At 36.7% G+C, this 15621-nt stretch overlaps 1 protein-coding gene across 1 annotated transcript in view; it reads right to left on the bottom strand.

Annotated features, from left to right (window-relative positions):
* Positions 1-15621, bottom strand: part of LOC141442721 (uncharacterized) — a gene marked incomplete in the record, with an annotated part of 109419 nt that overhangs the window by 25379 nt on the left and 68419 nt on the right. Inside the window, 2 exon segments of the mRNA XM_074107793.1 lie at positions 10513-10800; positions 14491-15178. Coding sequence (XP_073963894.1) covers positions 10513-10800; positions 14491-15178 — 976 coding nt within the window.

The raw sequence follows: 15621 nt of genomic DNA, 5'->3' as shown, positions 1-15621 counted from the left end.
CTGCATTACTATGGTGTCTTAGGCCATTTAAGTTTTAGACTACTTGCTACTTAGACCAGCTGCTTTATAGACCACTTGCTACTTAGACCAGCTGCTTTATAGACCACTTGCTAATTGGACCAGCTTTCTTATAGAGCACTTGCTCCTTAGACCACTTGCTACTTGGACCAGCTACTTTTTAGACCACATGCTACATAGACCAGTTGCTTTTTAGACGAAGTGAGACTAACCCACCTCATTTAGTTTTAATTACCAAAAATGAATTCACAACCTTTTTGTCCACCCAAATCACGGTATCACTTAATTTTGTATTATAAATTAATACGTTATTTATAGATTTGATTTTGGTCACAATGTCGCGGTGAAATTTCAAAACTTCAGAGCATCAGAGCTAAAAAAGTTGCGGACGCTAGGTGGCGCTGATGCCGTGCATAGAGCCAATGATCGATTGTTATAATCCAATCCTATATCATGAGAGTCAGCCCAAGTAAAAGACGACTTCTCACAAAAATTAAATAGGTAGATATATTATACCTAAATTTCAGTATGTCGTAATAAAATCTCCATTTAAGGACTATAAGCTAAAACGGCATACCGTTACCCATGATAACTCACGTCACAGCGCCATCTATCGAGAGCAAAGTCAATATATCCGTAGACACTGAAGGATACTGTTGAACGCTACCACAGAATATATAATACGCTACATAATAAAAATATATATGGGAACTCCAAAAATTCTATCATAGACATTATAACATGGCACATAATATTAAATATAATGACCCGGATAACTCACGTCTTAAATCGAGTTTAGCTCGACATGTTAAATGAACTATGCCAGATTTTACGACTAAGGCTGCCGCTCCACTGAGGCGGAGACGAGACGTGTCGTGTAAGGATCGACCAATCATATAGAGCTGAACAGGGTCCCTCAAACACATATTTACGGAAGAGTTTTCACCTCGCAAACATGCTACAGTATAGTGGGGTACTTATAGGACAGCAGGTGGCAGTTTTGCAGGTGGTAGGACCTTGTGCAAGGTCCGCCCGGATTGCTACCACCATCTTGCTCGCTAATCCTGCCGTGAAGCAGCAGTGCTTGCACTGTTGTTTCGGCGTGGAGAGTAAGACAGCCGGTGAAATTACTGGCACTTGAGGTATCCATCTTAAGCCTCTAGGTTGGCAACGCATCAGGTGTTGCAGATGTTTATGGGTGGTGGTGATCTCTTACCATCAGGAGACCCACTTGCTCGTTTGCCATTCAGGGGAATAAAAAAAAAAACAAAGGACACCACCAATATTTTTGACATTAAAGGATGAGACTTGACACACTTGTTCCTTAGGTGAACCAGAGTGGAAAACGCCCGGGAGCCAGCGGGAGCCACCCTGCAGGGGGGGGGGGAAGGAGGAGGGGGTAAAGTTTACTTACGCCGCGCGTACTGTTGGTTGTAATAACTGCTAATTTATTGCTACTATAGCAAGTTGGGGATCATTTTCGGATAAATAAAAGATGGCCGATCATTATCCGAAACAAAAAAACACCTTTACATACAAAAAAATTAAATTAAGGCCGTTAATTGAAAATTTTATGAAAAAAAATTTTTTTCCCTGTAACTATATATCTCGAACGAATACCGATATTGGCAATAAAAATGTGCCAAGAAAGCCACATTCATACAGATTCCATAAATATAAGCTTTAGTGGAACAATTTTATAAAAATAACGTTTAAAAAATATTATACACATCGCGGCAGTGGCATACCTACGGAAATCTCAGATTAATAACATCAACAAAGACTACTTTTATAGGTTACTAGGGTCTTGTACAACTAAATACAGTCTATTTAGATAGAATAAAGCACAATGTAAATGTGATGCTTTTTAATTACAATAACTTTGTGTGTACTATCTATACGAGTATATATACAATCAAGTAAGTATGCTTCTATTTAAACTTATAACTGAGCTGAGCCTAATGACGATTGCAAGTAACACAAAGATTTGTTATTAGACAAACTTTAATATTTAAAATACTATCTTATAAGTATATTACAAAAATATTGTTTCCCATACATTGAGTGGCCATAAGCCCACTAGTACAAGAAACTTACTTTAACTGAACAGAAACAATCTATTTATATTATCCACTAAATATTTTTACTCTTTCATTAAATTCGGGAGTAATGCCGCTTACTGGGAAGCCTTCTATAGTTGTTCCTGTTTTTACAAACGGTGACAAACATGACTTTAATAGTACATTGTGTCTTAAGGGCGGTAAGTGAGGAATTACGAACGAGCTTCTATTAGAAGCACTGCACTATCAGTACGGGCATTGACTCATTTACCGACCTTGGGCTTCATGACAAGAAAATTAGTACGGGCAATGACTCATTTACCGACCACGGGTTTCATGACAAGCACATTAAGGTCGAGGGTTTTATTTGGGGGGTTGCAACCAAGGTAGCCTGCATGTTACGACACTGTTTACGAGCAAGTGTGATGAAAAAATTATAGAATGATCTTATTCTTTCAATGATTCTTAAGATTTTAGAAGAGATAGTTATTAGATTAGATTTTTAGAAAAATATGGCTCTGTCCATTGGAGGACAATTTTGCCAGTGTCTAGTAGGTTTTGCCGTTGTACGGTAAAAAAATCTAGAAAACGAAATATCGAGATAGTTATTATAAAATGTATTAGGCCCCTGCTAACGCTGACTACTCAGCACCACGGCTTTTTGACAAGCATATGACGGAGTCTAATCTCTGCCATTTCCTTGACTGCGTCACAGAGTACATATGTAAATGAGGTTCATAGCTCCTCATTTAACTTGTCTATGGCCTTGCTTTTGAAAGTTGTCAGTTGGATTTGAATTGAAAAGATATGTAAAACGTAATGACATACTTACAAGATATTAAATAATTAATAACAAATAGAAGAATACGCGGAATATTAGCATTAAATGTTGTTTCTCCTTTCAGAGCAACACAATTTTGTTTCTGTTTCGTCGTTTCGGCATTGAGTGCCTAATGTAATTATAGTTCAGCACCTCGTCCTCATGATCCAGAAAACTTGTAGTCGTATGTTCTTACGCTACTACGTTACCACAATATTTTAAAGTAAATACATGAAAAAACGCCTCCTCTCTGTCATCCTCGTACGGCTTCCTGTTCCGTCTTTGATCGCCGCCATTGTATTTTTTTGTGCGAAAGCGTTACCATATTCGTCGCTCGTTTTATATATTTTGAATAATTACTAGCCAAAATGAACAAAAGGAAAATATACACAAAAGCAGATTTATTGTTTAAAATTAGAAAATTAGGAAAATTGGTGCAATATGCTTCGGAGTCTAACTCGGATTCTGATGATGATGAAACACGTGCAGTGTGCACGTAAGTTTTATAAACAACCATCAACCTTATCAAATTTTCAGATACCTAACAGGTTAAATTGAAGAATTCATCGAGAAACTGTACACCATCCGATGAAATACCACTAAGTCAATACCTATCTTATTAGAGGTTAGATTTTTCGAGTTCAGAATATTCACGAGAGGTTTATCAGCAACTCACAGCATGTCTTATGCATTTCTTCGAGTCCAGAGCATGCACGGGAGGCATGCCAGTGGCCGATTTTGTTGTGATTATCACGACAATTGCATGTTTGCTGTGCCGAGAGTATTCACGAGAGGCTTACCGGTGGCACGTTATGCACATGCACGTATACACAATAGTCCCGAGTATTCACGAGAGGTCTACCGTGTGGACGTTATATATTGTGTATACTGGAAGGCTGACAAATATGCTCATTGCATTTACAGCGACAGACCCAGAAGATCTAAGGGAGATTGGGATGATGGTGGATGAAGTATCTTCAGAAAAATTCAGAAAGGGGGGGGCGCCAGCTATGGTGAGAAAACGGAAGATGTGCCCCGAGGAAGTGAACCTCTCTCCGAGTCTGTTATGAAAATTTTGGGTCCGAAAATTGAAAATCTGTTCTCTGATGAGCTTGCATTAGATGGGGAAAACATCCTGTAAACTGGTTTGTCAAAGGACACCATTCAGTGCAAATATGGTTAATTGTCCATTACCCCGCCTAGAATGTTGAAACTAAAGCTAAAGTCTTGGACAATGCTTCAAAACGATATTTCAATATAGTTGAAGAACAGAAACAGCTGACAACTAAGTGTGGGACTGGCAATGACAAATGTCATTAAGGAAATTCCAAACACTATTAAAATTTTAGAATATCTAAGTTGTTCAGCACACTTACTTTGCTACATGCACTATGAAATACCTATCCAAGAGTTGATGAAACATCCTTGTGTCTAGACTTAACAATTATGTGAAAGATTTGATATGGACAACAGTCTTATTGAAGGTCTCCTGTTTGGCAATAATTTTACAATTAAAAAATAATAATAATAATATAGCCAGTCTGCTAAGAAATGTCTTGACAGAGTTTGAAGCCCACCATGCCCAGTAAAGGCCAAAGGATAAACCAAAACATAATTGTAACAAAGTTCCACTCCGGTCACCAGCAGCAGCAGCAGCTTGCCCGAGGACAAGAGCAACTTCCAGAGACATCAGCCCAAGAGCAGCGTCCGGCTAGCAGTAAGCATCCTCCACAGCGCAGGCAATGAATGTCAACCAGGCAGGTCAGGTAGACTCCAATACTATCTAGACAGATGGGAGCAAATCACTACAGACTCAGTTATTTTAGACTGAATTTCTGGTTATAAAATACATAGTCTTTGGTGACCACCCGTTTCAATCCTCCATTCTGAAAAACAATAGTTTCTCAGTTTCAAGGTGCTGATTTGTCAAATAAAATTAACTAAATACTTGATAATGGTGCTATCAAAGAATGTTTACATAGTAATAAATAATTTTTGACAAGCTTTTTTCTTATCATAAAGCCTAATGGCACCTAACAAGCGTTTCCTATACTTGAAACAGTTAAACAAACCCATAACACCTAAATTAGAGGATAATAATAGGACAGAGCTGTCAAATTTATGAACAAACATTGCTTTATTTTATAGCAACAGTAGACTGGAAAACGTCTACTTCTTACTGCCGGTATATGAATCTGAATTATATAACCGGTATAAGAACCAGTGGTAGATTTTTGTTTTGACATTCATAAGTGCTTGTTATAGCCTAAATTGAATAAAGATATTTTGACTTTGACTTATATGTAATTCATTGTTATATATGTAATGTGCGTGTTATATTTTCTTTTCAAAGAAAAGTTATACAAATTCCAGTGCCTCCCATTTGGTCTCAACTCAATACAGCTCCATGGTTGCCTTTACAAAACTTATGAAACCGGTTATCCACTGCCTTTGGTCCAAAGGCTTATTAACAGCAATATATTTTATGACATACTGTATATAGGAAATGATGCAGAAAGTTGTCAAAATAAAATAACTAAATGTCAATTAATTAAGCAACCATCCTTCATGAGTTGTTTGTTGCCATAACATACATTTCTAGGTTTTGTACCAAATTTTAGAAATATGACAAGTACTTACTTAATTTTCTAAAAGAAAAAGAATTTCAATTTTTTCGATTTATGACCATGTTGTTAAATTAATAAAGAAATATAGTTGCAAAATTAGTGAATTTGCTAAGTTCATAGGTATTTTGGTATCATCTTACCCAGCAGTACCTAAAATGTGCCTGGCTCCATACTAAATTTCTTGAATCTTTTAAAACACTGGCCTTAGTTAATAGTAGAAAGAATTTCAATGCAACCCTAGATGTTAATTAACAAATAAATGATGATTTTTTGGTGAAAGCATAATATTCAATGTAGTTGTCTAAAAATAAAGTTTTTGTTATAAACTTGAAATATATTCTGATGCTATCATGCTAGTGGCTCTGGCTGGGGACCTGTTGTCCTGAATTCAATTATGGTAATTTTAATCACTAGGAATTACTAGCAGCCTATTTGGATTGAATTTTCTTGCATTGGATCTGTACAACTGTGAAATTATTTTGCAAATAAGTAATACTACTGCAATAGCATATATAAATAAATTTGGAGGCACACAACATCCACGCTTATATGCGGTTTGCTCGAGAGATCTGGCAATTCTGTGAGATGAAAGGGTTTTTGGTTTATGCTTCAGCAGACAAAGCCTCACAAATTAAAAACTTAGACTGGGTGTGAGCTATCTTTCTCTTTCTTCAGAACAATAACTAAAATATTTGAAAAACCAGAAATACACCTATTTGCTTGTTGAGCAAATAATAAATTGTGTTAATTTGTGTCATGGTTTCCTGACCCTGGTGCTTGGGCTTGTGATACCTATACTATAAAATGGAACCAATTTTTTCTATGCCTTCTCTACTTTTTTCTATAATGCTGTTTTACAAAAAAAAAAAAAAAAAAGTATATAATATAGGTAATATATTATATTTATTTGAAAATATCAGAACAGAGGCATAGTAATTGTCCCAGATTGGCCCACCCAACCCTGTTTCAAATAATTTCAGTCTATGGTAGAGGGGAATTGTTAGTATCACCTTTCAGGGTGCACCCTCCCCTCCACAAGCAGCTCATATTGAAGCTGCAATATTGTCCTGCAAGCACTCACTAAGAGAGGCACAAGTAAGTCTTCAATGGATATTATGTTGGCATCAGCCACTAAAGGCATGATGAGACAACATTTATTATATAGTATAACCATTGGATTAAGTTTTGTAACAAACACAACTTTAATCTATTAGATGCATCTATTTAAAATGTAATAGCTTACCTTGTAATACCTTAAAGTTTAAAGAAGGCTTGACTTATACCTCTCTTAACTGATCTGTATAGATCTGTATCTCACTAATTTTAGACTCACAGTTTAGAAAAAAAAAAAAAAAATAGAGATTTTTTGTAGGGATATTTAACTTAAACCCAATGTTCCAAAATACTCTGAAACATGGAACCCTAAAATTGTACTTAAACATCTGAATAATACTATATGTGTTCTCTAATGAAACATTAAACTTAAAAACTAAAAAATGTGTCACTTTTCTAGCAATTGTTAGAACACAAAGTGCAGACATTATCCTTGATTAAGTTAGATAATATTTTTTAACATGAGAATATTAAAAGTATTCTAGATCATATAATATCTTGGCCAAGACAAAAAACCGACTTGTGTTATTGTTGCTTTATTTTAACGAAAATTTAAATATCTAAATAAATAAATCTGTTTGGCTGTATTGAAAGTGTTGATTATGTTAACACCTTCTCTGCACACAGCACGCGACACGCGGCGACTTTATTTGCGGTCAAAGAGAGTGTTAACATCAAAACTATTAGAAGGATGGTAGGCTGGACCAGTGGGTCAAATATGTTTGCTAAACATTACAACAGACCACTGGTCCAGGATGCATCTTCTTTCTGGAGAGCTATATGTAGTTCACACTTAAGATTATAAGTTTATGTTAATAGTAACACAAGACATACTCTTGTTATGGTTTATTAAGCTAAGGTAGCTTATTTTTAGTTTTATATTTGAGAAGAAATTGTTTCTTTGAAAATTTTAACATTAAATGTTAAATATTTCACTAATCACAACTGTTTGCTTTAAACATCTACAAGTTTTCTGGATCATGAGGACGAGGTGCTGAACTATAATTATAAGATCAGTCGAACTTACCTAAGTGAAGGCTGATCATAATTATGGGAAGCACCTCGTCCGAAATGATCCAGTCCCTCCCTAACCCATATCTTAGTTTATTTCAGATTCAATAAAATAAAGGCCCTGAATGGTTGTGATTAAGAGCTTTAAAGGAATGGCGGCGATCAAAGACGGAACAGGAAGCCGTACGAGGATGACAGAGAGGAGGCGTTTTTTCTGTATTTACTTTAAAATATTGTGGTAACGTAGTAGCGTAAGAATATACGACTACAAGTTTTCTGGATCATTTCGGACGAGGTGCTTCCATAATTATGATCAGCCTTCACTTAGGTAAGTTCGACTGATCTTATAATTATAACACATTATACATATATAAACTGCGTACAGAACAGAGGCCGTGGATGGGGTTTTCAGGATGACGCTATTTACGCAGACCACTCTTAAGGCCTATGATTAAATTTCACATTTTAAAAAATAAAATAAATATCACGGGACAATTCACGCCAATTGACCTAGTCCCAAAGTAAGCTTAGCAAAGCTTGTGTTATTACTAAGCAATGGATAAATATAATTATACTAGCTTTTACCAGCGGCTTCGCACGCGTAAACTATTCGGTCTGGGAGTTGCAATTGAAATTTTCGGGATTTTACAAAATTCCCCTGGAAATTTCCAAAATTTAGATCGTGGTCTTCATTGAGGCTTCATTAAAATAAACCTAACCTAACCTAAACCTATCTGTAGATTACACGATTTAAAAAGTTCTTTTAATCAACAGTTTCATAAAAAAAACGTAGTATATGTAATGCCCATTATATATTTCGTCCATTATTCGTTTTAAACTTAATATATTTTGATATGTAGGTTCCCCTTTATATTTTACGATTTTTAGTGTGAATAATATAAGATACAATAGTTTAATGTCAACTGCTCATCACCTTTTCCGAAAGATTGCTTTTTCTGATGCAGAGACGTTAATTATTCAAGAGTCCTGGTGCTTCAGCACCCGTTCCATTTCACCATATGCATTACGAGGAGCATAAATTGCTTAGCAACTGTGTTAAAAAATTGAAATGAAACCCGTACCCGTGAAATACTTGTTATTGAGTAGTACCTTATTCCGGTGATCAAATGTGGTCTTCACTTGTCTTTATCATTAGTTAGATCTCTATGCAAACTGTTTGTTGCTTACATCACAACTGAACGGTTTCTCTCCTGTGTGTATCCGCCTATGATTTATCAAATTATGTTTGACAGCAAACTGTTTGTTGCATACATCACAACTGAACGGTATTTCTTGTGTGTGTGTGTGTGTGTGTGTGTGTGTGTGTGTGTGTGTGTGTGTATGTGTGTGTGTAGGCATATGCTTATTCAAACTAGATTTCTGTGCAAACTGTTGTACACATTGCAATTGAACGGTTTCTCACCTGTGTGTGTACGCATGTGTCTAATTAAATTATTTTTGTCTGCAAACTGTTTGTAGCATACATCACAAATGAACGGTTTCTCTCCTGTGTGTATTCGCCTATGATTAATCAAATTATGTTTGACTGCAAACTGTTTGTTGCATACATCACAAATGAACGGTTTCTCTCCTGTGTGTATCCGCCTATGAGTAATCAAATTATGTTTGACTGCAAACTGTTTGTTGCATAAATCACAACTGAACGGTTTCTCACCCATGTGTGTACGCATATGCGTATTCCAGTGAGATTTATCTGTAAACGATTTCTTACATATATCGCAACTATACGGTTTCTCTCCTGTGTGTATCCGCCTATGTCTAACCAAACTACTTTTGACTGCAAACTGTTTGTTGCATACATCACAACTATACGGTTTCTCACCCGTGTGTGTACGCATATGCGTATTCCAATGAAATTTATCTGTAAACGATTTCTTACATATATCGCAACTATACGGTTTCTCATCTGTGTGTATCCGCCTATGTGTAATCAATTTATTTTTGACTGCAAACTGTTCGTTGCATACATCACAACTGTACGGTTTCTCACCCGTGTGTGTACGCATATGCCTATTCCAATGAGATTTATCTGCAAACCATTTCTTACATATATCGCAACTATACGGTTTCTCTCCTGAGTGTAACCGCCTATGTTTAATCAAATAATATTTGTTTACAAACTGTTTGTTGCATACATCACAACTGAATGGTTTCTCTCCTGTGTGTATCAGTCTATGGTTAGTCAAATTATGTTTGGCAGCAAACTGTTTGTTGCATACATCACAACTATACGGTTTCTCTCCTGTGTGTATCCGCATGTGTCTAATCAAATTATTTTTCTGTGCAAACTGTTTGTTGCATACATCACAACTGAACGGTTTGTCACCCGTGTGTGTACGCATATGCGTATTCCAATGAGATTTATCTGTAAACCATTTCTTACATATATCGCAACTATACGGTTTCTCTCCTGTGTGTATCCGCCCATGTTTAATCAAAGTATAGTTGTTTACAAACTGTTTGTTGCATATATCGCAACATTCGCAACTATACGGTTTCTCATCTGTGTATATTCGCCTATGTGTAACCAAATTACTTTTCTGTGTAAACTGTTTGTTGCATACATCACAACTGAACGGTTTCTCTCCTGTGTGTATCCGCATATGTCTAATCAAATTATTTTTGACTGAAAACTGTTTGTTGCATATATTGCAATTATACGGTTTCTCACCCGTGTGTGTACGAGTATGCTTATTCAAACTATGTTTATGTGCAAACTGTTTGCTGCACAGACCGCAACTGAATGGTGTCTCACGTGGTAAGTGTGTACGCATATGAACAGTCAATTCACTTCGTGCTGCAAACCGTTTGCTACATCTATCGCAACTATATGGTTTCTCGCCTGTGTGTATTCGCCTATGTATAACCAATTTACTTTTCTGTGTAAACTGTTTGTTGCACACATCGCAACTGAACGGTTTCTCGCCAGTGTGTATTCTTTTGTGGTCAGTCAATATAAAACGTCTAGTAAACTGTTTATGACATATGTCGCAACTGTGTGGTTTCCGTCCTGTGTTCGTATGTTGGCGGGTGATTAAATCAGACTGGGCGCGTTTACTCTCCGTCGCGGGCCCGGCCTCGCCTGCTGGCTTCAGCTTGCAGGCATCCTCTTCTGCTTTGATCAGCATATCTGCAATAAAGTACTTTATTATAATTCAAAATTTTCCTAAATCTATACTAATAATTACGATAAATATTATAAAGACGAAAGATTTGTATTTTTGGATGTTTCTTACGAATAAACTCAAAAACTACTGAACCTATTTAAAAAATTCTTTCATCATTAGAATGTTACATTATCCTAAAGTAACATGGGCTATATTTATTACCAGAAAAATTTAGGGAGCCATACTAAAACTTCAATAATGTACCCCAAGGTGTACAAAGAAATATTCACAAAATGTCTTTCATCGCATGCGCTGGGCAAACTATAGATGATAGAACAATAAAATGTTTTACAACATTAAATAATATATCAATATGTACAAAAACCTACTTTTTTACAATTTAAAAGTTAATAGAAATGCCGACCAAAATCAGACCATATTATAGACCTTTGTATATATTCTCCAAATAAATCATTTCATGTTCAAGAATATTACAATACGTGTAGATTACTTTTTAAATTATTAAAAAAAAAAAAAAAACAAAATGGGGGTATTAAAAGCAAAAACAAATTACAAGAAGGGTTTCCGTTGGTTCCACATCGAATCGGATCGGGGATCGGACGGGTCGGTTTAAATCGGACATTCCATTCAAAAGATATTACGAATTTAAAAATATCAATATACCCAAACAATGCTTTTACTCTACGTCGACGCGCCCCGGCGGCTTCGCGTGGGTCGGGTGTAGTTTTTAGGAAATGGAGGTGAAAATCTGTTAAGTGCCCTTGATTAAAGAGCTTTTTTTTAAAAAAAAACCCCGGCCGAAGCCGCAGAAGATCGCTATTTAAACATCAAATTCACATCGAAATCCATTTGTGCAAGATTGGCAGATTAGCCATATGTAGCAAATGCTACGGGCCCCGCGCATGAAGGGGCTCCGCCTTAACGTTTTATGATAGTGACTGGCCTTACAAAATTCCCCTGGAAATTTCCAAAATTTAGATCGTGGTCTTCATTGAGGCTTCATTAAAATAAACCTAACCTAACCTAAACCTATTTGTAGATTACACGATTTAAAAAGTTCTTTTAATCAACAGTTTCATAAAAAAAACATAGTATATGTAATGACCATTATATATTTCGTCCATTATTCGTTTTAAACTTAATATATTTTGATATGTAGGTTCCCCTTTATATTTTACGATTTTTAGTGTGAATAATATAAGATACAATAGTTTAATGTCAACTGCTCATCACCTTTTCCGAAAGATTGCTTTTTCTGATGCAGAGACGTTAATTATTCAAGAGTCCTGGTGCTTCAGCACCCGTTCCATTTCACCATATGCATTACGAGGAGCATAAATTGCTTAGCAACTGTGTTAAAAAATTGAAATGAAACCCGTACCCGTGGTGGAATACTTATTACTTTGTACTTGACCACCGGAATTAGGTAATACTCAATAGTAATACCTAATTCCGGTGGTCAACTGTGGTCTTTACTTGTCTTTGTGTTGCATACAACACAACTGAACGGTTTCTCTCCTGTGTGTGTATGCATATGCGTATTCCAACGATATTTATCTGTTAACCATTTCTTACATATATCGCACCTATACGGTTTCTCTCCTGTGTGTATCCGCCCATGTTTAATCAAAGTATATTTGTTTACAAACTGTTTGTTGCATATATGCGATATATCGCAACATTCGCAACTATACGGTTTATATTCGCCTATGTGTAACCAAATTACTTTTCTGTGTAAACTGTTTGTTGCATACATCACAACTGAACGGTTTCTCTCCTGTGTGTATTCGCCTATGATTTATCAAATTATGTTTGACAGCAAACTGTTTGTTGCATACATCACAACTGAACGGTTTTTCTCCTGTGTGTGTGTGTGTGTGTGTGTGTGTGTGTGTGTGTGAGTGTGTACGCATATGCTTATTCAAACTAGATCTCTGTGCAAACTGTTGTACACATTGCAATTGAACGGTTTCCCACCTGTGTGTGTACGCATGTGTCTAATTAAATTATTTTTGTCTGCAAACTGTTTGTTGCATACATCACAAATGAACGGTTTCTCTCCTGTGTGTATCCGCCTATGATTTATCAAATTATGTTTGACAGCAAACTGTTTGTTGCATATGTCGGCGGCCGATCGTAAAATCCGCCAGATCACGAAATTCCTAGGCATATCGTGAAACGCCGCCTTATCATGATATGCCTGAGAAATAATACGGCAGATCGATTAGAGCAACGCATTCGTCGATATTCCTAGCTCTATACCGGGCACATCGTAAAATAGTTTCTTATTTGGCCACTGGTGGCGCTGCGTATGCAATGGCGGCCGTGACCAGCTGACCGGCCGTGTTTGTTTAGCACGTGAAAAATGTCGGCGTCGCAACAAAATGATCTTTAAACCGAAAATAGTGATTGAATTCAAAATAGAAGTGCAAAAGAGGCTTTTGAACATCAGCTCCGTTCTTTTTATGTGAATCAAACGGATTCTGTGCACAATGTGAAAAAACCATGGACGTCTGCCCGTATTTTAGAGGTAAGTATTTTGTTGGTAAATAAAGTATTCACTAGTTGTTACTTATTTATATAGAAAAATTTAGGTACGACGAGCGAAGCGAGGAGTGGTTAGTATTAATTGTGATCACGACGCACGAGCCGAGCGAGCGAAGCGAGTGTGCCGCGGCAGCGGTCGGCGAAGTGCCAAAACCGATATGGCGGCGTTTCATGATATGCCTAGGAATTTCATGATCTGCCTAAACTGGCCAAATCATGAAATGGCGGCGCTTCATGATATGCCTAGGAATTTCATGATCTGCCTAAACGTCACTTGGCAAATCGCTAAACGGTGAGTTATGAACGATATGGCGGATGTCCCTTAGCCAATTCATGAAATGGCGGCATTTCACGATATGCCTAGGAATTTCGTGATCTGGCGGATTTTGCGATCGGCCGCCGACACATACATCACAACTGAACCGTTTTTCTCCTGTGTGTGTGTGTGTGTGTACGCATATGCTTATTCAAACTAGATCTCTGTGCAAACTGTTGTACACATTGCAATTGAACGGTTTCTCACCTGTGTGTGTACGCATATGTCTAATTAAATTATGTTTGACTGCAAACTGTTTGTTGCATACATCACAACTGAACGGTTTCTCTCCTGTGTGTATCCGCCTATGATTTATCAAATTATGTTTGACTGCAAACTGTTTGTTGCATACATCACAACTGAACAGTTTTTCTCCTGTGTGTGTGTGTGTGTGTGTGTGTGTGTGTGTGTGTGTGTGTGTGTAGGCATATGCTTATTCAAACTAGATTTCTGTGCGAACTGTTGTACACATTGCAATTGAACGGTTTCTCACCTGTGTGTGTACGCATGTGTCTAATTAAATTATTTTTGTCTGCAAACTGTTTGTAGCATACATCACAAATGAACGGTTTCTCTCCTGTGTGTATCCGCCTATGATTAATCAAATTATGTTTGACTGCAAACTGTTTGTTGCATACATCACAACTGAACGGTTTCTCACCCATGTGTGTACGCATATGCGTATTCCAGTGAGATTTATCTGTAAACGATTTCTTACATATATCGCAACTATACGGTTTCTCTCCTGTGTGTATCCGCCTATGTCTAACCAAACTACTTTTGACTGCAAACTGTTTGTTGCATACATCACAACTATACGGTTTCTCACCTGTGTGTGTACGCATATGCGTATTCCAATGAAATTTATCTGTAAACGATTTCTTACATATATCGCAACTATACGGTTTCTCATCTGTGTGTATCCGCCTATGTGTAATCAAATTCTTTTTGACTGCAAACTGTTTGTTGCATACATCACAACTGTACGGTTTCTCACCCGTGTGTGTACGTATATGCATATTCCAACGAGATTTATCTATAAACCATTTCTTACATATATCGCAACTATACGGTTTCTCTCCTGAGTGGTGTAACCGCCTATGTTTAATCAAATAATATTTGTTTACAAACTGTTTGTTGCATACATCACAACTGAATGGTTTCTCTCCTGTGTGTATCAGTCTATGGTTAGTCAAATTATGTTTGACAGCAAACTGTTTGTTGCATACATCACAACTATACGGTTTCTCTCCTGTGTGTATCCGTATGTGTCTAATCAAATTATTTTTCTGTGCAAACTGTTTGTTGCATACATCACAACTGAACGGTTTCTCGCCAGTGTGTATTCTTTTGTGGTCAGTCAATATAAAACGTCTAGTAAACTGTTTATGACATATGTCGCAACTGTGTGGTTTCCGTCCTGTGTTCGTATGTTGGCGGGTGGTTAAATCAGACTGGGCGCGTGTACTCTCCGTCGCGGGCCCGGCCTCGCCTGCTGGCTTCAGCTTGCAGGCATCCTCCTCTGCTTTGATCAGCATATCTGCAAAAAAGTATTTTATTATAATTCTAAATTTTCCTAAATCTATACTAATAATTACGATAAATATTATAAAGACGAAAGATTTGTATTTTTGGATGTTTCTTACGAATAAACTCAAAAATTACTGAACCTATTTCAAAAATTCTTTCACCATTAGAATGTTACATTATCCTTAAGTAACATGGGCTATATTTATTACCAGAAAAATTTAGGGAGCCATACTAAAACTTCAATAATGTACCCCAAGGTGTACAAAGAAACAATCACAAAATGTCTTTCATCGCATACGCTGGGCAAACTATAGATATAGATGATAGATCAATAAAATGTTTTACAACATTAAATAATATATCAATATACAAAAACCTATTTCTTACCTTACCACTTTAACCTACAATACCATGCATGGTAGCATGGTGT

This window comes from Choristoneura fumiferana, chromosome 26 (assembly GCF_025370935.1).
Source record: "Choristoneura fumiferana chromosome 26, NRCan_CFum_1, whole genome shotgun sequence".
Classification (NCBI taxonomy): Eukaryota; Metazoa; Arthropoda; class Insecta; order Lepidoptera; family Tortricidae; genus Choristoneura; species Choristoneura fumiferana.
Note: the sequence above shows the minus strand (reverse complement) of the source record. Positions and strands in the feature narration are given on the sequence as shown.